Source organism: Pelodiscus sinensis, chromosome 4, assembly GCF_052426305.1.
Source record: "Pelodiscus sinensis isolate ZL-2025 chromosome 4, ASM5242630v1, whole genome shotgun sequence".
Lineage (NCBI taxonomy): Eukaryota > Metazoa > Chordata > Testudines > Trionychidae > Pelodiscus > Pelodiscus sinensis.
Window position 1 is genome coordinate 128,825,450 of NC_143055.1, and position 23,989 is coordinate 128,849,438.

Genomic DNA, 23,989 nt, shown 5'->3' on the forward strand with positions numbered 1-23,989 from the left:
TCTGAACGTTACTACTGGCACTGAATTAGTCAAACTTAAATATGGGTACCAGAAAGCTGTCTGTTCTGTGGAAGTTTCTACTTCTAGATGATAACATCCTCTGAAAGTATATTTGAGAAAACGTAAGGTGAAATCCTGGTCACATTGATTTCAATGGCAAAACATCAGTGGGACCAGAATTTCATCCTTACTGTTTGCTGCTTATTACATATGGTGACAATCAGAGCTGCTTCCAGTGGTAGTGGCAGTGTAAGAAGTTAAAGAGTACAAGGGTTTGGGGGGGGAAGGATAGCTCAGTGGTTTGAGCATGGGCCTGCTAAACCCAGGGTTGTGAGTTCAATCCTTATGGAGGCCATTTAGGGATTTGGGGCAAAAATTTGTCAGGGATGGTACTTGGTTCTGCTGTGAAGGCAGGGGACTGGACTCAATGACCTTTCAAGGTCCCTTCCAGTTCTAGGAGATAGGCAATCTCCATAATAATAATAATAAAATCTAAGATGATGAGCTTAACTATGTATAGTGATGTTAGTTGAACTATCCTTCTTGTAGCTTCAGGCTTAAGCAGTCATTTGTGTTCCAGTTTGAACTGTAGGCAATTCCATAAATCCCTCTAGGCATTTTACAAGTTATATGGAAACTCTCTTCACTCTTACTGCATGCAAGACGGTAGGTTGCAGGGATGGGGAACCTTTCTTGGGTTGGGGGCCACTGACCCACAAAAAATCAGTTGGGGGCCCCACACAGGTGGGGGAAAAAAACAAACCAAAACTAACCCTCACTGATGTGGCCCCCGAATGAGAAGGAGAAACTCCCCACATTCCCCTCCCACATCAGAATCTAGGGGAGTGCAGCCTAATAGATTTTGTGTGCACCAGCCCCACGCTGGGGCAGCAGGCAGTCCTGAACCTTGGGGACCAGATCTAGGCAAGCATCCCCCGAGCCTGAGGGTCCCCACCCCTGTTTTGAACATTGAGCAGTTTAAATAATATAGCAATAGTAGCAACAAGTTACCTGTTAAGTTGTTGTTTATAGTTTCTTTGATTTTTTTTCTCATTAGCAATTTGTATTGTACAATAGAACCTGAGTCATGATAACCGGAGTTTGAACTGACCTGTCAACCACATTTGGAACAAGAAGTACGCAATAAGGCATCAGCAGAGACAAAAAAAAGAAACAAATACAGTGTACTACTGTGTTTAATGTAAACTATTAAACTTACAGGGGAATTTAAAAAAATTGACAAAGTAAGGAATAGGGATGTAACTGGGTTACCAGTTAACTAGTTACCAAGTAAGCATCACCCTTAACTTTAACAGGTTTTATACTACATGAAACCGGTTAAGGAATTAAATGGGATTTTGCATCCCAAGTAAGGAAACTGTTTCTGTATTACCGGTAGTTTAATTTAAATTAAAATACAGGATCTGGGAAGGTCAGTGCTCTCCTCTCTGCTTCCGACTGCTGTCCACTCTGAACAATTTCCATTCCTGAGGTGTTTGTAATTCTGAGGTTCTGCTGTAAATAGAATCTCTTCATGGTCACTGACTTATTTCATACTAATTTGATAAATGGATTCAGCAAAGTACTTTGACATGACAGTTCAATATTGCAGTGGTATATCAGTGAAAAAAACGGACTTGTAGAGACACTCTGATTCCAAAGATACATGCTTCTGTTTACCTACGATAACTTGGTAATCAGTCATTCCCATTGCTGGCAAAGCGATTTAAAAGATTGTGTTAATTTAATGAGATTTAAAGAAAATGTAATATATTCATTCTGTATAGGGGTGGCAGTTTAAAAGAACCTCACGTATTGTTGAGTGGTGAATATGTATGTGTAAAGCAGTACACCATCTGTTCAAATCCCAGGGGAAGCAGACTAAGAATCCTGTCCATCCTTTATTTCAGAATGGGTTTAAATAGTATAAATCGGATTCCTGTAATTTAAAACTTTGTATTAATTTTATGGTTCATACCGAAAATTAATGGAAGGTGGTATTTATTAGCATTTCCCAGAAGCAAACAGAAGGAAATATTCAGAGATATTAACTTTGTTTTTACTATACACACATGCAGTATAGTATGTCTTTGTAATGAACAACACTATTATATTTCTGACTTTTTTTTAAACACCATTTTTAGTATTGCTGATTATCCTCTATCTACATGGCTATATTTATGATTTAATAAACAGTTCAACTTACAAACCAGGTAAACTAATATATTACTAGCACATTTACCTGGCATTGCTTGGGTACTTAACTCTCTTTTTTCCCCCTAAAGAATGTACCTTTTCCTTATTGAAATGATTTTTCAACATTATTTTGATTAACTTAATTTTTATTTTGGATTTCTTAGAGTTGATTACAATGTTTTCATTTAATTGTTTTTAGTAATTTTTAAAAAAATGGGAATTCCATCGTATCTTTTTCTTCATCCTTATAAACAAAGGGCTAGAGTCAGTGTGATTTGCAATAACATTTTCTTCTGATTTTCAACCTATAAGCATTGATTTAGCTGTGCTAAAACAGAGCAGTACTCCACATTTCTCAGTGTTTTATCTCTCTTCTATAAGGTTTATTGAGAAGCAATCCTATTTTTTGTGGCTCATTTTGGTTCAGTCTTTTTCTTACAGGTATTGTTATATTGCACTCCCCATCCCCCGGAGGATCCTCATGACAGAAGGTTGGGGGTGTAATAAAACAGTACATGTAAGAAATGTTAGTATGGGGAGAATGCAGGGGGGCTCAAGGGAGGGGGTTGGGAGTGTTGGTGTGTGGAGGGGCTCAGGATAAGCAGAGGGATGTGGAAGGGGCAGGGGCTTGGGGATGTGCGAGGCTCAGAGCTGAGGGTATGAGGAGGTGCATGAGTCAGGGTTCGGGGATAAGGTAGGGTGTTTGTGTGGGGGTGCAGGAGTTAGGGTTGGGGGATAAGGGATTCAGGGCTAGGGTGTGGGGGTGTGCGTGCAGAGGAGGGGCAGCAAAACCCCCTCTATTTCATGCCAGGGCTGCTTGCTCTACTGCTTCCTGTCCCTGTCAGGGAGCGAGAGCAAAGTGCACAGCTCATCTGCTCACTGCACTCTTCAGCCAGAGTGAAGAATGCAGCAAACTGCACTTTCCCCTCGCACCCTGAGAGTGACAAAGGGGAACAGCCAGCAGCATCCCCATATGAATTGGGAGGAGGGAGCTTCAGCCCCTCTACCCCTACCCCAGGGGTGCCTGGGGGGGGTGGGAGGATTGGGATTGGGATAGACCCAGGTGCAGGGGGGGCACATGCTCCCAGCCAGCCCCTTTCACCTGCCTGGTGATTGTCTCTTTTCTGTTTGGTTTTATGAGCAGCAATCCCATTCCAGGCACTTCCCATTTTCCTGGCACAAGCAATCCCTTACATTGTTTTAAGTTATGATAAATGGAAGCTGTATACCGAATCTGATAGTTTTAGCTCTTACTGTGTTGGAGTTCTTGAGTAGATAGACTAACACACGGCAGGCAGACAAAATCTCTTAAATATATAGTAAAAAACGATAGTTTTCTAAAGGCAATCTGTAAACTTCATTCCCTAAAGTAACTCTTTTTTTATTGAAGCCTTGCCATCTGACAGTTGAATTCTTAAATTGTTACTTGGAAGTTATCTAAAATATATTTACAAATGGATTTTGTTTGTTGCCAGTTCCCGTTTTTAGTCCTTCTTTGTTCCAGGAACAAAGCCACAGTATACTTGGGAGATATTACACTTAGTGCAATAACAGAACACTGAAAGGAAGAGGGGTTATTTATTTTCAGTCCAACTGCTTGGGCAGAGACCAAGAAGGAAAAACTGACTCATGTAGCTGAATTCGACTTTTACTCTGGAGACTAAAAACTAAAAGCACCTATTACAACAATCAGTTACTTCTTTAAATGTCTTTCACAGAGTATAAAATAAACCTTGAATGGGTATTATCATGAGATTGTTATTTTGCTTTCTGAATGGTAGGAAAGGCATAAAAGGAGGCACTGGTAGGCCTCTGAACAAAGTTCCTAGGAAATTTTGTCAGCAATGGAACCCTAAACTTTAGGGTTTCTTAAATAGTGAAAGTTAACCATTATTTCTTTCTTGAAAATAAACATGGACTGGTTCAACTTGAATATTTTTCTCTCAATTATTTTGTGCATAGTAGATTTTCTGAAATTTGAGTTTTAGAAAAGAGGATTTTTTTATTGTGCATGCACAATTTAACTAGGAAAAGCAAAGCTTTTTTCCCATTTCTTATCGAGTAAGTTCTTTCTGCATTTCATTCTCAAATTCCTAATCAAAATAAACATGATCTGCTCTTTGAAAACACCTGTTCCTTCTGTTGTCTAGCTGCCAGACTTATTACATTCATGGTGTCCTGAGCTGCCAAACCACTTCATGGAGATTACATAACACTTTGCAGAACAGAGGAGTATGCTTCATATTCAGTGCTGGATCTTTAGCAGTAGTTGTTTGGCCATTCAGATTTAGGGGTTATTTTCTTGCTGCATTGACAACTCTTCAGTTATGAGACCAGATCTGTTCCTCTCTAGTTCTGCTCTCCCCTGGTGGTAATCTTAAATATTGCCTTCCTTGGATTGTCATGAATTGGGTGTCAGTTTATTGTGCTACCTTTATCAGCCAGCTTCTCAGCCAGTTAGTCTTTGACATTAGTTCTGTTTTATCCTCCAGATAGGTTATAGACAGTTGAAATTTATTTAGCTGTGTGGAAATCTGCATAAATATTAGTATCTAAGGGTATGTCTACACTACAGCACTAATTCGAATTAGTTAATTCGAACTAAGCTATTTCGAACTAGTGCATCTAGACCTAAAAACTAGTTCGAATTAGCGTTTTGCTCATTCGAACTAGCATGTCCACATTGAGTGGACCCTGAACCGAGGTTAAGGATGGCCTGAAGCAGTGCTGGCAGGGCATCAGATTAGGACTTAGAGCGTGGAGCTGCTGTCTCAGGCTAGCCGAGGGCTGTGCTTAAAGGGACCCGACCCCCATCTCGGACAGACAGTTCTCAGGGGTTCCCCGCTCGCTTGTCTAACTCGAAGAGGGACAGCAAAGCAGTCCTAGCTTGGAGTGCCCTGAATGCCCATACTCGGCACATCACAGCACTCGGCCATCAGCCCGGCTGCACTTGCCGCAGGCTGCCCTCCGGGGGGAGGTCAATCAGGGGGCTGCAGGAGAGCTTCCACCCCGAGGAGCCCGCAGAGCCACCCCAGTCCTCCCCATCGGGGGCTCGTACCCCATTCCTCCCTCACCTCCTTCCACTTACCCCTCCCTAGCCTCCCTTCCTGATGTACAAAATAAAGGACACGTGCGTTTAAAAATAGAAACTCTCTTTATTGAACAAAACTCGGGGAGACTGGGAAAAGGAGGTGGGAGAGGGGAAGAGAGAGGGTGGGAGAGGGGAGGGCAACTAAAATGATCAGGGGTTTGGAACAGGTCCCATATGAAGAGAGGCTAAAGAGACTGGGACTTCTCAGCTTAGAAAAGAGGAGACTGAGGGGGGATATGATAGAGGTCTATAAAAGCATGAGTGGTGTGGAGAGGGTGCAAAAAGAAAAGTTCTTCATTGGTTCCCATAATAGAAGGACTAGAGGACACCAAATGAAATGAATGGGTAGCAGGCTTCAAACTAAACTAATAACAAAGTTCTTCTTCACAAAGCAAATAGTCAGCCTGTGGAACTCCTTGCTGCAGGAGGCTATGAAGGCTAGGACTATAACAGAGTTTAAAGAGAAGTTAGATAAATTCATTGAGGCTGGGTCCATGGAGTGGTATTAGCCAGGGGATAGAAATGGTGTCCCTGGCCTCTGTTCGTGGAAGGCTGGAGAGGGATGGCAGGAGACAAATGGCTTGGTCATTGTCTTCGGTCCATCCCCTCCGGGGTAGCTGGTGTTGGCCACTGTCGGCAGACAGGCTACTGGGCTAGATGGACCTTTGGTCTGACCTAGTACGGCCATTCTAAGCTCAGGGTCGGGGGTCTCACTGGACCACCTTGATTTTCATGCAAACCTGCTCCTGGGTGGCCAGGCTGGCAGCTATCCTGCCCTAGACGGCCACTTTCCTGTGCCTAGTGCGGAGGTCGTGGATGAGGTCCACGATCTCCGCGCTAGACCAGGCGGGCACCTGCCTCTTGCGGCCCCGGGCAGGCTCGTGGGAGCCGCCAGCCTGGTCCCAGGAAGAGGCAGAGGGCTGGGTGGCAGCAGGTGGCTGGTTCGTACTGTGCCAGGTGCAGGGTCTGCTGGCTGGGTGTTGGCGGGCTTGCATCTGGCATGGGCACCGTAGCCAGACTGTGACCCTTTAAGGGTTCCGGGGCCGGCAGGGGGGCAAAAGAGTTTGCCTGGTGGTGCCCAGAGTGGCCACCAGGGCAAGCTGGAGAGGGCTAGCCTCCCACTAGTTCGAATTAAGTGGCTACACAGCCCTTAATTCGAACTACTTAATTCGAACTAGGCGTTAGTCCTCGTAGAATGAGGTTTACCTAGTTCGAATTAAGTGCTCCGCTAGTCTGTTAGTCTGTTAGTTCGAATTAACTTTGTAGTGTAGACATATCCTCAGTGTGAAGACAGCTGAAAGTGTGCAAGTGTGAATCCAGGCTTTAATAGTAGTGGCCATTAGGACCATGCATGCATCCTGTTCTTCTTGTGCTTCTAAATCAGGGGTGAGCAATAATTTTTGAAGGGGGTGGGCAATAATTTTTAGAAAGTGGTTGAGGGCCGCACTCTTCCACGGTATTAATGGAGGAGGTGTGGGGTCTGGGATGGAGGCTGGGTGCAGAAGGGAGCTTGGGGTAAGGGATTGGGGTGCAGGAGGGAGACTGGAGTCTTGGAGGGAGTTTGGGTGAAGGAGGCAGTTGTGACCTAGGACAGAGAACTGGGCAAATAACCCATGACGCATGCTGCAGATGACGGCAACTCCTCCTCCTCTTCTCCTCCCCTCCTCCCGAATCTCTGCCAGTCTGACCATGGGGAAGATGCTTTTAAAACCTCAAATATGGCAGTTCATTAGACATTGAACATGTAGGTAAGACCTACCAGGCATATACCTGGGGGAGAATTCTCTGTGGCCCTTCTAGTGACCAATACCCACAAGGTTGGGAATTTTTGCTACTGGCAGTCACCAATGGCATTGTAGGCAGTCCCATTACACCATCTCCACCTTAAACTTATCAAACTCTGTCTTGAAGCCAGTTTGGTTTTTTGGTCCACTGCTCCTCTTGGAAGATTGTTCCAGAACTGTCTTAGATAGAAGAAAAGGCCTGAGTGCAGTGACAAAGGAAAGAAGGCCCTGGAGATTATCTGCAGTTGGACTAGTCGGTGGGCACAAGAAAGATGCGTGTTAGTAATAGTGGTGTAATGGAAACAATTTGAGTGGGAAGCAGCTCACCTTTGGGTGTGTTGCAGTTGAATGAACTACATCAGAGTTGGAGGTGTGAGAGAAAATGTAGGATGGTGGATAAATCCTGAAGGGGATTATGTTTACAAATATCAGCAGTGCTCACAGCAAAATTTTAAAGTGTCAGCTCTGTGGTGCTTTCAGTTATTCACTGTGGGCTCAAACTAGAGATCAGCATAGTACCGCACTGAGGGCCTTGTTCCTGTTTTGTGTATATATAATATTTTGTTTGTTTTTTAAAGACTCATTCTCCTGTATGTGTGTGTTTCACTTAAAGTTTCTGAGTTGAGTTTAGAGTTCTTTGTCTGTAAGAGAAAAGCAAATGACAACCTTCCTTGGGCATTTAATTGTCTGCCCATCTTTTATTCATTTTTCTCTGGATGCAACAAAAGTACAACCTCCTGCCAGATTATGAGTCTTCAGAGCAAGTGACATTTTTATGACATTCAGTAATGCTATATAAGACATTAACGAAGCTATTAATGAATGCCTTCCAACATTGTTCCTGTTAAGATTTGTTTAACTAATTAAATATCAGGGCAGTATCTGTGTGCACCTGGTTATCTTCCTGTCTGTAATATATAGTTTTCCACCTTTAAAAAAGCTTTTGATAGGTTCTGTTATAGAAAATTTTCCTTACGAAAAGCAAAGGCCTGAACCATGTGCCTCAGGTTAAATTGAGCCGCTGCTGCTTGAAAAATGTAGTCCTTAAATTCTTTTGTTTTGAAGACTGGAAATGGATGATGCACTTCAGCTAACTCTGGTTACCAAATTCTGTCTCTTGGTTTCTTACAGATCCTAATTATCTCATGGCTAATGAGCGTATGAATCTGATGAATATGGCCAAACTGAGCATAAAGGGATTGATTGAATCGGCGCTTAACCTGGGCAGAACACTGGACTCTGACTATGCACCTCTTCAGCAGTTCTTTGTAGTGATGGAACACTGCCTTAAACATGGCTTGAAAGGTAAGAGTGTTACAGAAGATGCTTACCTGGCTTCTCTGGGGTTGTGTATAGGGGATGTGAATGCCAAGGACAAGTGTGGTGTTTTTTAAATCTAACACATCTGTACCAAATTAGACTAAATAAGACAAAATATACCATTGCATTTTTCTTAAGCGATGTCATTAAAATAACTGTACCAGTTTTATAGGTAAATAACAGTATCATCCTGCTGGAATTGCACATTGCATCCTATGTGATAAATTAATCATTCCCTTCAGATACTTATTTTAATAATAAAACCTGTTCCTTAAGAAGTATAAGGACTGGGGTCATACAAAGTTATAAGCGTGAAAGAAAGTGACTTCAGAATGTCACGTGTTGTAGAGTTTTGGCATGTTGATGCATTCCTTATAGTCAGGGCTCATCAAACCGCGGCGAGCCCCGTTTGCCAACCGCGCTGTCCGGCGATCTGCACATGTGTAGATCGTTCTGCGCATGTGCAGATCGCCCGAACACGGCTCTTCCGTGTTACAATCTACTCGCTACGGGCGAGTAGATTGTATTATTTGTCGAGCCCTGCTTATAGTACACGAAATAAAATAAAATGCACTGTTGCTCTGTCCTATATGGTATCTACTCAGTCACAAGGGAGATGAGGTGGCTTTATGCTACAGGTTGAAATTCTGTGGTCTGGCAGGACCATGGATGTTGGAGGACCGGAGAGTCTGGGTGAAGATCTAGTGCTAATGCTTGGGAACCCAATGCATGGCAGGGCAATGGGAGTCCCACATGTAGTGGTACTGGGGCTGATGGGCATCGTGGCGGTGGGAGGCTGTGGGGCCAGAGAGGGGGCTGGTGGCAGTGGGAGGCTACAGTTGACCTCCCCTAGTCTGGCAAAACTAGCTCCTGAGGGTGCCAGACCTCGGAGATTCAACCTACTGTATATCTTTTTGCCCCTCTGAACCAGAGAGAGATTTTTTACTTCCCTTTCATGCAGGGAGTCCCACAGAAAAGACCATTACACTGGGATGCCCAGCCTCTCTGGCCTGATTTTAAATATAATCTTGGAACAATGAACAAAGTTCATTTTGATTTTGGTTGACCTGGGACATGAATCGAGAAAAATCTGCTCATGGACATAACCATCTGTTAGAAGTGTGCAGGGTTAACTTTCACAGATTATTGCTGTAATTTTTAAATCGTTTTTGTCAACTGTAGATTGAATACTGTTGGCTAGGAACTGTGGCTGGATGCTTGGTGGGGAAATTACTTGCTCAGCAAACTTAATTCCTAGCTTTCTGTTCCTCTTCATGCATTAAAACTGTAATGTTGTTCCTCTTGCTTACGGTAGCATTATGAGTTTTTATCATTCATTTTGTTATATTTACATAAGAACATAAGAACGGCCGTACTGGGTCAGACCAAAGGTCCTTCTAGCCCAGTATCCTGTCTACCGACAGTGGCCAGCACCAGGTGCCCCAGAGAGGGTGGACCGAAGACAATGATCAAGCGATTTGTCTCCTGCCATCTCTCTCCAGCCTCTGACAAACAGAGGCCAAGGACACCATTTTATCCCCTGGCTAATAGCCTTTTATGGACCTAACATCCATGAAATTATCTAGCTTCTCCTTAAACTCTATTATAGTCCTAGCCTTCACAGCCTCCTCTGGCAAGGAGTTCCACAGGTTGACTACACGCTGTGTGAAGAAGAACTTTCTTTTATTAGTTTTAAACCTGCTCCCCATTAATTTCATTTGGTGTCCTCTAGTTCTTCTATTTATGGAACTAATAACTTTTCTTTATCGGCCCTCTCCATACCACTCATGATTTTATAGACCTCTATCATATCCCCCCTCAATCTCCTCTTTTCTAAACTGAAAAGTCCCAGTCGCTTTAACCTCTCCTCATATGGGACCCGTTCCAAACCCCTAATCATTTTAGTTGCCCTTTTCTGAACCCTTTCCAAGACCAAAATATCTTTTTTGAGGTGAGGAGACCACATCTGTACACAGTATTCAAGATGTGGGCGTACCATAGTTTTATACAGGGGCAGTAAGATTTTCTGTCTTATTTTCTATCCCTTTCCTAATAATTCCTAGCATCCTATTTGCCTTTTTGACCGCTGCTGCACACTGTGTGGAAGTTTTCAGAGAACTGTCCAGGATAACTCCAAGATCCCTTTCCTGATTTGTCATAGCCAAATTAGCCCCCATCATACTGTACGTATAGTTGGGGTTATTTTTCCCAATGTGCATTACTTTACACTTATCCACATTAAATTTCATTTGCCATTTTGCTGCCCAATCACTGAGTTTGGTGAGATCTTCTTGGAGTCCCTCACAGTCTGCTTCTGTCTTGACTATCCTAAACAGTTTGGTATCATCTGCAAACTTTACTACCTCACTGCTTACCCCTTTCTCCAGATCATTTATGAATAAGTTGAAAAGGATTGGTCCCAGGACTGACCGTTGGGGGACACCACTAGTTACTCCCTCCAATCTGAAAATTTACCATTTATTCCTACCCTTTGTTTCCTGTCTTTTAACCAGTTCACAATCCAAGAAAGGACCTACCCTCTTATCCCATGGCTTAAATCTGAAGTGCACTTTTCAGAATGGGCCAGCAGTGTGTATTTACATATACAGATTATAACATCAATCAAAAGTTGACACGTTAGTCTTCACTGATTTTTACTGCCTTTGTAAAATACTGCTTTCTTGAAACAAAAACTGCCGTTGCTTTGAAAAATCAATGAGAGGTTGTGTAAATTCCCTATGGCTTCTATAAGTACCTCCTGCAATGCTATTTTAGTAGCTTTCAGTGATACTTACTAAATTAGTAATTTTTATGCAGGCTGTAGAGGCAGTTTGCTTGTGGTATTAGTTTTGCTTATTTGCGACAGTGGAGTAACATCAGCATTTCAAAGTGGTGCTTCAGTGTAAGTTTAGAAAAATTATCTTCTCTAATCAACAGCGAGTGAAAAAATTTCAGTCATGAGTGTGAATGTCTAAGCCATTAACTTCTGCTTTCAAGTTAGAAACAAAACAAATTAGTTTATGGTAGTTATAGTTGTAATAACTGTCCAGAAGTTACCAGAATGTTATTCAGAGCATAACTACCTAACTTGGCTACCTAACTCAGAGGGAAAGATGGCTCCCTTGCTTCAAGTGCTTTCTATATCTTTGGCACTAACTAATTTTGAATAATTTTCACTGCTGCTGTTCATAATGTCAGGAATTGTTGTGAAATTGTCAACCAAATTAATTGCATGTTGCTGCTGCCTGAGAAAGCTATGAGCAAGAGTGGAGGCAGGCTTTGGGGAGAGGCTATGGGAAGGGTGAAGATCTTATGCTCTTGAAGGAACATTGGCGGCTGCACAGTCATGTAAAGAGACAAGCCTTCTCTCATCTTGTGGCTAGAGAGGATGGAGCTGTAACTAGCAAGATGCTGATCTGACAGATGACACCCGACCTGACACCCTGAAGAAAGTCCCCTGACATCATCCTGGTAGAAATTCTAGCCTGGTAGCTAGATCCGTCTTTGGCTAGTGTGTGTCTGTTTCAAGCCCTGAGCAAGTGCAGTGTCCTTATACATATGGGATATCAGTATCTCTTATGCTTGAAAACAGAAAAAATAGTCAGCCGTACTTGCTCCTTGTCCAGTGTGTAATTTGCAGTTTCTGAATCTATACCTGAACACAACTGTTTACAGGAAGTTATATATAAATTGCAGGAGAGTATTGTTGGTGGTAATTCTGGAAACAGAACTTTTTCAAGTTCTGTACTTGTCGCAGTTCTTCCCTTCCCTGTCTAGAGCAGTATTCCCTTTAACATTTTCTGCCCTTGGGTGGGTTGAGATTTCTTGTGTGCACTACCAATATTGGGGGAGGCGGGTGGACAAACGTGTGGATGTGCACCACCAATATACACACACACACACACACACACACACACACACACACACACACACACACACACATATATATTTTAAGTAGTCCATATGTGTGGAAAAATATATCCAAACAAGGGATATTTAACAAGGAGCAATGGTTACAATTTTAATATGAAATCAGATTTAAAAAAAAAACCGCTACCCTTGGAGTATATGTATCAGCTTTTCTAACAGTTCAAGCTAGTACTTGCTACTTCTGACTCATTAGAGCCAGAACTCTACCACATAGCAAAGATCTGGCCTTAATGCAATACAATATACCCTGTATGATTTAGTAACACAGGATTTAAAAAAAATCATTAAGATCAGAGTTTTAGATATCTGCTATACTCCAAAAAATTCTGTTGAAAGAATTTTATTCTTTTTTATCTTAAGCCATTAACATCTATGTAAATTTTGTTTGAAATGTAATCATGCAAATGTCCTCCAGGTACATGCGTGCACACACTTCTCATGTAACCTGCTTTCTCCCCTCCCCCTCGCCCAACCCAGACAGAGAGGATTGCAGCAAGTGAATTGCTGCATCCCAAACAAGCTGCCCTCTGCCTCCACCTCACTGCACAGATGCCTTCACCCACCTACCCTCTTCCCCCACATAGCCCATGCAGTTAGCCTCTTACCTCCCCCTTCCCAGGAGGCTTGAGAGCACTGAATTTCTGCCTCTGTCTCCTTACATAGAAGGGATTCTCCAAACTCCCCTCCTTTTTGACTTTTCATCAGCCAATTAATTACTTACTTACTTCCTCCCTCCCTCCTCACCCCTGCAACTTATTTTCTCCTTATCTCCCTTTTCCTGCTCTGGGAGCTGCTCCATTTTAAGCAGCTGTTTATCTGCTTGATCAGCGAGACAGCGCTATGCCCCCTGCTGGTCAGCTGAGCTCCCTGCCTGCATGGGAGCTTTGAGCTTCTGGGTGGAGCTCTGCAAACAGCTATGCGACTGTGCAGGCACGCAGCTTGCAGGGAACTTAGGTCCAGCGTCCTCCTAAGTATAAATAGACCCATTGTGGAACTCATTATTAGAAAAGTTCCATATACATAAATCATAACAAAGGTCCCACAACCACAGTCCAAATTTTCCCAGCACAGTCCAAATGGTTCATTCAGTATCCAGCTCCAGCATTCTTCCCAAAGCCCTTCCAACTGGTGTGCAACCTGTCTTCCCAGTGGGAACCCCCACAGCATCTGTGCTGGGAGCATCCTTACAAGGAGAGCATCTCTTACTCCCCAGGCCCCATCATGGTTCCTCTGGATCCAGGTATTTGGCACTGGAGATGCTGCAGAGCCATTGCAACTGATGTGCAACCCTGCTATCACCCCAACTGGTTTAGAGATAGCAGACAGTTCCCTTTGCTGCTCCCTCTGCTTCAGCCTCTTCCAGTGCTGGCTCAAGACATCTCTTTTGCTGCTCTCCCACCTTCAGCCTTGGAATCATAGAATCCCAGGACTGGCAGAAACCTCGGGAGGTCATTGAGTCCAACCCCAACTCAATCATCCCAGCCAGGGCTTTGTCAAACCTCTAGGGATGGAGATTCCACCCCCTCCCTAGGGAACCCATTCCAAGGCTTCACCACCCTCCTAGGGAAATAGTTTTTCCTAATATCCAACCTAGACCTCCCCCACTGTAACTTGAGACCATTGCTCCTTGTTCTGCCACCTGTCGCCACTGAGAGCGGCCTCTCTCCACTCTCTTTGGAACTTCCCTTCAGGAAGTTGAAGGCTGCTATCCAATCCCCCCTCACTCTTCTCTTCTGCAGACTAAATAAGCCCAAATCCCTCAGCCTCTCCTCATAGGTCATGTGCTCCAGCTCCCTCATCATTTTTGTTGCCCTCCGCTGGATGCTCTCCAGTGAATTCACATCTTTTTTGTATTGGGGTGCCCAGAACTGGACACAATACTCCAGATGTGACCTCACCAAAACCGAATAAAGGGGAATAATCACTTCTCTGGATCTACTGGCAATGCTCCTCCTAATGCGCCCTAATATTCTATTCGCCTTCTTGGCTACTAGGGCACACTATTGACTCATGTCCAGCTTCTCATCCACTGTAATCCCCAGGTCCTTTTCTGCAGAACTACTACTTAGCCATACTGTCTCTTAGCCAATTTCTCCTCCTCCTTTCCAAGGAGGGCCTGCAGGTAGGGCTGTAACCAGTAAACTGGTAAGCATTCCCCATATTGGGTGGTGATTACTGATAACTAGTTAACCAGCAGTTTGGCCAGGCTGGAACCACCCTCTGCCAGTGGCGCAGTGGGACTGGCCATGGCATCCACCCCACTGTGGCAAGCTCTGCCTTGCCTGGATGAAGCAACCCACAACTCAGCAGGCTTGGCTGAGCTGGAGCATATCCCTGCCTGCGCTGTGAGTGGGTGGGGGCTGCTCCAGCCTGACCGGGCTCCATGCCCATCGGATCCCAGTTAAGCAGTTAACCAGCGAAAGGTAACGTTTAACTGGTTAACTGATTAAACAGGGTTTTACATCCTTGGCTGCGGGCAGCTTTGTGCTCTCTGTGGCTTTTCTCAGAGACCTTCTCCAGTCTCCTGAATTACTCTGATCAGGGCTTTCCCTGGTCTTACAGCCCCCAGTTGCTGCCTTGCCCTCTTAATTTGTCAAATGCAGCCTCTGTACGGGCATAGGAGAGCTAGATCTGTTTTATTTACCGGGCCAGACACCCAGGGCCAGTCTCACATCTGCTTTTAGTTCCACTTTGAATACATTTGGGAATGTTTTTAAAATCGTACTGATGCAAGAGAAACTAAAAATCTATTTATATCTTCTTGTTATAGCCAAGAAGACTTTTCTTGGACAAAATAAGTCGTTTTGGGGACCTCTGGAGCTGGTAGAGAAGCTTGTTCCTGAAGCTGGAGAGATCACAGCAAGTGTTAAAGATCTGCCGGGGCTTAAGTAAGTGAAATCCTGGGTATGTCTATGCTGCTTCTGTAAAATATTCATGGCTGGCTTATGTCAGCTGACTTGAACTTGCAGGGCTCCAGCTGCAGTGCGATAAAATTGCAGTGTAGTTCAGGCAGAGGCCTGGGCTCTGGGGCCTCCACGAGTGGGAAGGGTTTCAGGGCAAGGGCTCCTACCAGAGCTTGAAAATCAATGTTGCAACTTTATAGCCATACAGCCTGAGTCAGCTGACACTGGCCGCCATGGGTGTTTCATTGCACTGTAGACCTGTCTCTTACCTATTGCTTTCCAGGTAGAATCTTAGAATCCTAGGATTAGAAGGGACCACAAGGGTCATCTAGTCTAGCTCACTGCCAAGACGCAGGATTACTTGAGTCGAAACCATCCAAGACAGAGAGGGCTTTCCAATCTCCTTTTGGAAACCTCCAGAGAAGGTGCTTCCATGGCTTCACTAAGTAGTTTGTTCCATTGTCCTACTGTTCTTACCATAAGACGTTTCTCCTGAAATTTAATCTAAACCTGTAATCCGAACCCACTGTTTCATGTCCTGGCTTCTTTGGCAAGAGAGAACAACTTTTCTCTAATTTTTTTTTTTATTGAAGTCTTTCAAATATGTGAAAAAGTTCAAATAGTTCCCTCCTTAATCGCCTCTATTCCAAACTAAACATACCCAGTTCTTTCAGCCTTTGCTCGTGTTGCTGGCTTTCCATCCCGTTGCTCATCTTTTTCCCTTCCTCTTTGTCCTTTCCAAATTCTGCACAAATTCTATACATTGGTGACCAAAATTGGCCTCAGTGGGAGGACTGTGCCTTGACCAGTGACAAGTAAAGGGCTGGTGACCGATTTGGCCACGTCCTGAGCAATGTCGAAGGTGGGGAAAGTTCAGCTTCCTTCTGGAAGGGGCAGCACCTCTGGTGGAAGGGGCTGGCCTGGGGCTAGCCTCCCCTAACCAACCCTCCGTGCCGTGCTGTACGGGGCTCCTAGGTCATTTAAAGTTCCAGTAGCCATAGTGGTGGTGCGCAGCTTTTAAATCTCATGGCCCTGAGCAATTATCCTTTTTGTCCCTCCTTGTTGGCCACCCTGCATGATATGCCTCTGCAATTTTTTTTTTCAACAGCATTACATTGTTGACTCAGTACTGCAAGCTTTCATTGTAAGTAAGAGATGAAAGTGAAAACAATTATCAGGGCTTTATCCACAGCTTCTAACCAAAACAAATAAAGGTGTTAGTGGTGGAAAATTAAATAAAAGGAAGACTTGGTAGTGACCAAAAAGGACAACAAGATGTTAGATTGCATTAGGGAGACGGAGTAATTCTGGAAATATAGTACTTCTATATTAAATAGCCACCTTAGGTACTGCGTTCAGTTTTGCTTCCCCATTTCAAAAAGAATGTAGCAGAAACAAGATATCTAGAGAAGTGCAACAAAAATGAACAGAGACATAGGAAACTTCACCATGAGGAGGAACTAAGGATTAAGACTGCTTGATTAGGAGTGGAGATGAATAGGGGATATGACAGAGGTACGTGGAATAACAAATCGTATCAGGAGAGTGTCTCCTGTGTTCATAGCTGAGCCTCTTACCCTGAGAGTTGTTCTAAGTGGATAGAGCCTCATGATTTAGGCACCAGACAAGTAAGCTACAATTTAGAGCCTCAGATTATGAGGGGCCTCTAAATAAAAAAAAAAAAAGGTTTTTATTTGCATCCTCGCCTATGTACTGGTATATATGCAAATATGAAACTTTATTATTTCTATTTCCATTGTTCTTTCTGTTAAAATAATACATGTTTGGTAATGCTATGGGGCCCTTAATCTGACATAGCTCAGGGCCTCAGCATGTCTTAGTCAGGTCTTGTCCTCTGATTTCCCTGGACCTCTGTGCAGAGTCTGCCTGCATAGTACAGCAGTAGGATGGGGGTGCATGTGCAGATACGGTCTAGACTCCAGACGGAGCTTTTATTTATCCTTTTCTTTTATAAAAGAACAGGGGGACAGACCAAATTAAAAGGTGACAAAATTAAAACCAATTAACCAAAAAATCTCAATCTTTGTCCATATGTAAACTGATGGCATTCATTGCCATGAAATGTTACAGAGCTCTGGACCTTTGTAGCATTAAAAACAACACTTTATAAGCTTAGATGGAAAAAACCGAAGTCCTCCACAGATACAAGCCAGTTGATTAGGTGCTGGAATCTGAAAGGTAATTTCTCTTTAATCATGCTACTGTTGATATGAGGGAGTTAAATCTTCTTTTGACATGTTGGTCACTGAGACACTGTCCTGATTCAGCCTATTAGTTTCTATATTTCTAAAACTGTGTATGCTCCATCTGCCAGCTAAAATGGGGGAAGAAAGAATGTGTGAAAGAGAGCCATGAAACATTCTTGTTTGTTACTTTCAGAACATAACCCTGCATTAAGAGAATTGTTTTTAATTAGTACTGCAACTCTGCTACTTAGCTCTTTTTCAGGCTGAGGATAGGCTACGTGAGAGAGATTTGGACACCCAAATTGTGTTAAAGTCCATAATGAGTGTGGCCGAATTGCTTTATTAACTTGCTTACAATGACAGTTGCATTTGATCCATTTCTAAAACCATGCCCTACGATTTCTCTGCATATTTCTAATAATCTTTGTATAGGTAAGTATTGCTAGCTCTTTGCAGAAACAGCAGCCAAGAGGAGAAAAAAGGGAAGATGGGAAATAGAAGAAAAAGTCAAATGATTGCCTGGATAAACACTGCATGTGGGCTAGGGATGTTAAGTAACGAGCAATCAGATAATTGTGTAGCGTTTCTATCGACTACACGATTAGTCGATAGGTTTGGAAGCTTCTGGAGCTACTCCTGCTGCGTCTCTGCAGCTTAAATGTAGTAAGATCCGGGCTTACTACAGGCAGCTCAGCTCTTACTACATTTAAAGTGCAGAGCAGCAGCGGGGGTAGCTCCTGGACTGCCACAGCTCACGGGTGGGTTTCACTGGGGACGCAGCTTCCCAGCGCATCTCATTTAACCACCACAGCCACCCCCACCTTCCCATCTGGGGACTAGGGGAGGGGGGGCAGGAGGGACCACAGCAAGTGCTGCCCGCCATGCACATCCCAGAGCTGGAAGAGGAAGCCCAAGGGCTGAGGCATTCCTGGGCAGGCGGGCCAGGCTCTGGGAAGGCAGCGCTGGGTCGGTGAGGGGCGCTTGACCTGCCTATTTGCACCTCTAGCCCCAATGGAGTGAACTGCCAAAGCCATTTCATGGGGGCGACTCCCCCTGGCTGCCCGACAGACTGGGCAGCAGCACCCTGGCACTGCCTGAGTCAGGCAGGGGCTGGCAGAGCCCGGCTGGGAATTACAGGGCCAAGGCGGGCGGATAGTGGAGGCCGGGCTGCAACCTGAGCACTGTCCCTTTGGGCTGCGGTGTACCTGGCTGAACCACACAGCGCCTGCCTGCCCAGGACAAAGCCCTGGCAATGAGTGGGCTCTGGCCCCTGTCCCCAAGCCCAGTAGGCTGTTGCCACCAGTGCGCAGCACTCAGCATCGAGCCTGGACTTGCTCCAGCTGAGCAGAGCCCAGCCACACCAGAGCCTTCTCCCAGGTGACTGCAGGGTGCGGCCTGGCCCCCAAGGCACTGCCCCCTGCTGTCCAGCCCAGAGCTCCACACAGTGCCAGCTGTGGCATCAGCCCAGCTCGCCACAGGAGACCCTGCAGAGTGGTGTCAGCCCAGTCAGTGCGGCTAGCCTGCATCTCCCCGAGCCCAGCCTGGGGGTGCCTGGCTCCTACACTCTGCCCACCTGGACTTCAGTCCTTGGCTCTGGCCCAGCATCAGGCAGCTCCGGCCCCTTCCCTGCCTGCTGGTTGTGAGCAAGGCTCCTGGGGGAGTGGGGCCAGCGTGACTCGTGGGATGGGTAGAGAGCAGTGCCACGGCTGAGCCGCCCCCGGAGCAGCTGGCTTGTCCTGGGCCCTCGTGGCGGTGGGGGGAATGCAAGTAGAGTAGTCGAGTACTCTCTTAGGGTACGTCTACACTGCTGCACTATTCCGAAATAACATAGTCCGTGGCTACACTGCAGGCAGTTATTTCAAAATAGTGTCAAAATCCTGTCAAGCAGGAGGACGTCTTACTTTGACTCCTGTAACCCTCCTTGTACGAGCAATAAGGGAAGTCGGGGGAAGTGCGCTCTCTCTCAAAATAACCGCTGTGTAGACAGCGCCAAAAGTTGAAATAAGCTATTTTGAGTCAAGCTATGCAATTGATGTAGCTCAGTTTGCGTAGCTTATTTTGAGTTAAGTCTGCAGTGTAGACACACCCTTACATCTGTAATGTGGGCACTTGCGGTTGCATACCCAAAATTCTACCTACAGAAATTGCTGAAAACTGCAGTGTTGAGGTGTAGATTGCAGAGTAAGGTACTAAGAGTTTGTGTGAATATATGTGAGTAATTTCTTGGTTTGGTTTCTGGGCTTTGGTAGGACACCTGCAGGTAGAGGAAGAGCTTGGCTTCGCTTGGCCTTAATGCAGAAGAAACTTTCAGAATATATGAAGGCTTTGATTAATAGAAAGGATCTTCTCAGGTGAGCAATTCTTTCTCTTGAATCTGAGAGCTTCGTTTCATCCACTGTTATTGGGGGATGTAGGTTCATTGCACTCAAAGGATATTTTATAAGGCATTTTTGTTACTCTGCAACACTGAAATAAATGCTATACTTGCACTTCTGTTTTGGGAAGGTGGCATTGGTGAAATGAAGGGCTTGTTTTGAGTGATAGATTTTTTTCTGTTTTGCAATGCAAAAGCCATTATCTGCACACAATTATCAGCATGCAAAAGAGCCACACCTTTCATTTATTATAAAAAGGTGCTGTAACATACGTAATTAGAGTAATGGCCCAGTACAGAGGGGAGGTAGTGCTGTCCAATGTGTAGGTCCAGAGTTCTTTATTGCCAGATTCCTTTATGTGTATTCTCTTAAGATGGGCAAGGCAGTTTCAAAGGTCAGCTGCAGACAGACTGATTGCTTTCCATTCCTTCAATAGACTTCCCTTCCCTCCCGCCCCTCTACCTCTCCTCCACCCATCCACCCACCCACCGAAGGTGGGAACCCTTTGTTCAATCTCACTTTTCCATGGAGAGAGGATCAGATTTAAGATGAACTTCAGATCTAGGTGGCACAGTCACACGTCTTTCTGGTACCAACCACAGTTTGAGTTTATAGGACAAATAAGACTATTCACAAGCCATTGGCTGGAGTACTGAGCCATTATTCCATTATTTTCCTAACATATCCCTTATAGCCCTCATTAGCACATTCAGAATTAAAACCAGATTCATACTTCATATTTCTAACTTAACATACACAAATTATATATGCACAAAAATAGGATAACCAGATTTAGTAGATTGTAACACATCAATTTTCAAGTTCCATGACCAGTTTTACATAAAGCATCTTCAAGTTATGCATATTGATTTAGCTAGATAGATATAAAAGCCAATTTTCATAAAACATGGAGGGACGTTACAGGGCTTATGACAATTTACCGCTGTCTCTTCAAACTGCAGCTTGTTTTTAAAGCTTTTAGTGATGTAACGCTTTTTACTTTCTTTTGGTGCTTCCGGCAGTGAATTTTATGAACCTAATGCTCTCATAATGGAAGAAGAAGGTCACATAATTGCTGGCCTCCTAGTAGGATTGAATGTCATAGATGCAAACTTCTGCATGAAAGGAGAAGACTTGGATTCACAGGTATTGTATATTAATAATAGTAATAATACCTAGTTCTTCAGTATTCTGGGATGAATTGCACTCACTGAAATTATGCTGTTTTTTATTGTATACTTTTAGATTATATCAAATACTTTAAATGAAGGGAAACTGTAAGTTTTTACTTCTGGGATTATATTGGCTACAAACGGTGAAATGGGTTTTGCAGAACTTTTCTTCGTGTTTTATTTGCTCTCATTTATTCTACCTTTTCCCTACTTTAATATTCGCCACTGAAGGTGAATCATTTTGTACTTGGTTTAGTCATTTGGATATAACATCTTTTTTTACATGGTTGTGCTGCCAAAAAATTTTCCACTACTTACTGTGCAGCACTGATCTGTCTCATACTGGCAGAGTGCCATTGCCTCTGTTTCCTTTGTTCCTTTGTTGTTTTTTTAATGAGGAGCCTGAGAGACCATCCTTTCTGTTGCTTTTGGCGGCTGCTGCTGCTCATTGTGCACCGGCCACAAACAGCAGAGTAAAACTTATTACAAGGCAAAGGAGGTGGAAGTGAGAACTGAAAAGAAGGGGAATGTTGTTCTGAGCAGGGGGTCAAAGGTACTAGCTTTTTCAGAAGTGTGTGTTAGGCAATTGTTCATAGCAGTTAACAAAAGGGAAGTAAGTTGACATGCATGCCTGTATAGGAGTGTATTCATCAATATCTGCTGTCCTTCCCTCCTTCCAGTACTCCACGTGCATTTCAAAGGGTTGCAAGATGACCTTTTACTTGACCTAATCCTTGTTTTTATCAGTTCTAGGTAGATGGTTGGTATAATGGATTAATCCTAATAAATGCATTGATCTTATAAACACACCCATGACACTGAAATTGTGTAGGTAAAAAGAGTAATATTTAGGAAGAGTTAAAGAGCCATATGTAAAATACGAAAATCTTCCTTTGTAGGTTGGAGTTATTGATTTTTCAATGTACTTGAAGGATGGGAATAGCAGTAAGGGCAATGAAGGGTAAGTACAAAGGGAAACTTGTGTCCTTTTTAATTTGGGATGTTTGGTTTTGAGTAATATTACAAGTTACCCCACAATACTGTAGTTTTAAATAAAACAGTGCAGTCATGCTGAATTCTGCTCTTGTTCTAATTCTAGTTCTGTGATGGATATCAGAAAACTAACAAAGGAAAGCATGCAGAATCTGAGAGGGATGTGTGGCTTTTATTGACTCAACCAGCAATTAAATGAGAGAGCATTTTATAAAGTAAAAAAGGTTCAGTGATCAAACTGGTGGCAGGTCACTTTCTAAAGCTCTTTCCATTTGAGCTACATGGTTGGTTTTTTTTCAAGCAATTGTATGACCAGTAAAAAAGGTCCTTTGGTCTCATACCTCAGAAGGGGATGCATATGAACTAAATCCCCCAAGTGTATATGAAGCCGTATATTAAATCAGTTTGCGTTCTTTTGCCTCCATGTATGCATATAGATACATAACACTGTGTATAGGAACAGGAGATTGGAAAAAGTACGGGGTGGGGGGATATGATACATAATATGACTTATTGTACTTCTGAAGTTCATTAAATCCTCTTCATTGGTCAGAAGTGCTGTCATTTTCCATTTATTTGGTATTACCTTGATTCTGCAGAGTGAGACAATTTACATTTTCTTCTTGTATTTGTCACTTGAAAATTAAGTTATTTAACTTTTCATTTTGGAAATGCATGAAACAGTCTGTTTTTAGCTTTTGTTGAGTAGATTGCAAGTGGGTGACTGTTTAGTTAGGCATTAAGGTAGAATACTGAAAAAATATTGGTACTTGTTTGTTTGAATTTTCTTGCTAGTCAAAATGTCTGTCTTGATTAATTGGGCATTCTGTTGTGTAAGTTGTGCAAACTTTGTCCTACTAAAGATTGTACTGATAACCTGTCTGAAATCCAAGTCTAACTAATTTATATAAAGGCACAGATCATAACTACTCTCATCTTTTAATACACATTTGTTACATGGAGTCTGCAGATTCCTCCATTATAATCCAAACAGCTTTCTGCTCACGTATAGATAGTTCTTAGACAGCAATGTTGTCTGCACTGACCGTCTGCTCTCAGAATTTTATAGATGAATATTCTTGACCTTAGAATTTGAAGGTGAGAGATGGCAGCAGAGAAAAATTGGTTTTTCTCTCTCCCCTCCATCAGTTAAATTATCCCAGTATATATTCTTTTGGCCCCATGTAAGATTTGAAGTGACAGCATACCGTATTTTCCGGCGTATAGGGCGACTGGGTGTATAAGACGACCCCCTATCTTTTTAATTAAAAGATAGGGTTTCATCTTATACCCCAGCGCCCCTCCGCCTCCTTTGCTCCTGGTGTCCCTGGTCTGCTGGAGATGGTCCCCAGCAGACCAGAGGCACCGGGAGCAAAGCCGCCAGGAGCGCCTGGGCTGCCCCCCCCACCCGCCGGAGCCCCTCCGCGGCTTTGAAAGCCTCGGGGGAAGCCGGCGGCGGGGCATCCCAGGCGCGCATGGGCTGCCCCCCCGCCGGAGCCCCTCCGCGGCTTTGAAAGCCTCGGGGGAAGCCGGCGGCGGGGCATCCCAGGCGCGCATGGGCTGCCCCCCCGCCGGAGCCCCTCCGCGGCTTTGAAAGCCTCGGGGGAAGCCGGCGGCGGGGCATCCCAGGCGCGCATGGGCTGCCCCCCCGCCGGAGCCCCTCCGCGCCGCTGCCGGAGGGGCTCCGGCGGGGGGGCAGCCCAGGCGCGCCTGGGATGCCCCGCCGCCGGCTTCCCCCGAGGCTTTCAAAGCCGCGGAGGGGCTCCGGCGGGGGGGCAGCCCAGGCGCGCCTGGGATGCCCCGCCGCCGGCTTCCCCCGAGGCTTTCAAAGCCGCGGAGGGGCTCCGGCGGGGGGGCAGCCCATGCGCGCCTGGGATGCCCCGCCGCCGGCTTCCCCCGAGGCTTTCAAAGCCGCGGAGGGGCTCCGGCGGCGGGGCATCCGGCGTACAAGACGACCCCCGATTTTTGGGGGATGTTTTTTAACATCAGAGGTCGTCTTGTACGCTGGAATATACGGT

The 23,989-nt window shown here is 44.5% G+C and overlaps 1 protein-coding gene across 18 annotated transcripts in view; it reads left to right on the forward strand.

The window, feature by feature from the left end:
• The window catches only part of RUFY3 (RUN and FYVE domain containing 3), a 76,266-nt gene that overhangs the window by 30,156 nt on the left and 22,121 nt on the right, over positions 1–23,989 (forward strand). For all 18 annotated transcript variants that reach the window (XR_016349508.1, XR_016349507.1, XR_016349509.1 and 15 more), the window contains 5 exons: positions 8,203–8,376; positions 15,092–15,209; positions 19,681–19,782; positions 20,829–20,952; positions 21,878–21,939. Coding sequence is in view for 14 of the 18 variants with exons in the window: in XM_089778138.1 (XP_089634264.1) it covers positions 8,203–8,376; positions 15,092–15,209; positions 19,681–19,782; positions 20,829–20,952; positions 21,878–21,939 (580 nt within the window). In the remaining 4 variants the exon portion in view is untranslated. The remainder of the gene's footprint in view (positions 1–8,202; positions 8,377–15,091; positions 15,210–19,680; positions 19,783–20,828; positions 20,953–21,877; positions 21,940–23,989) is intronic.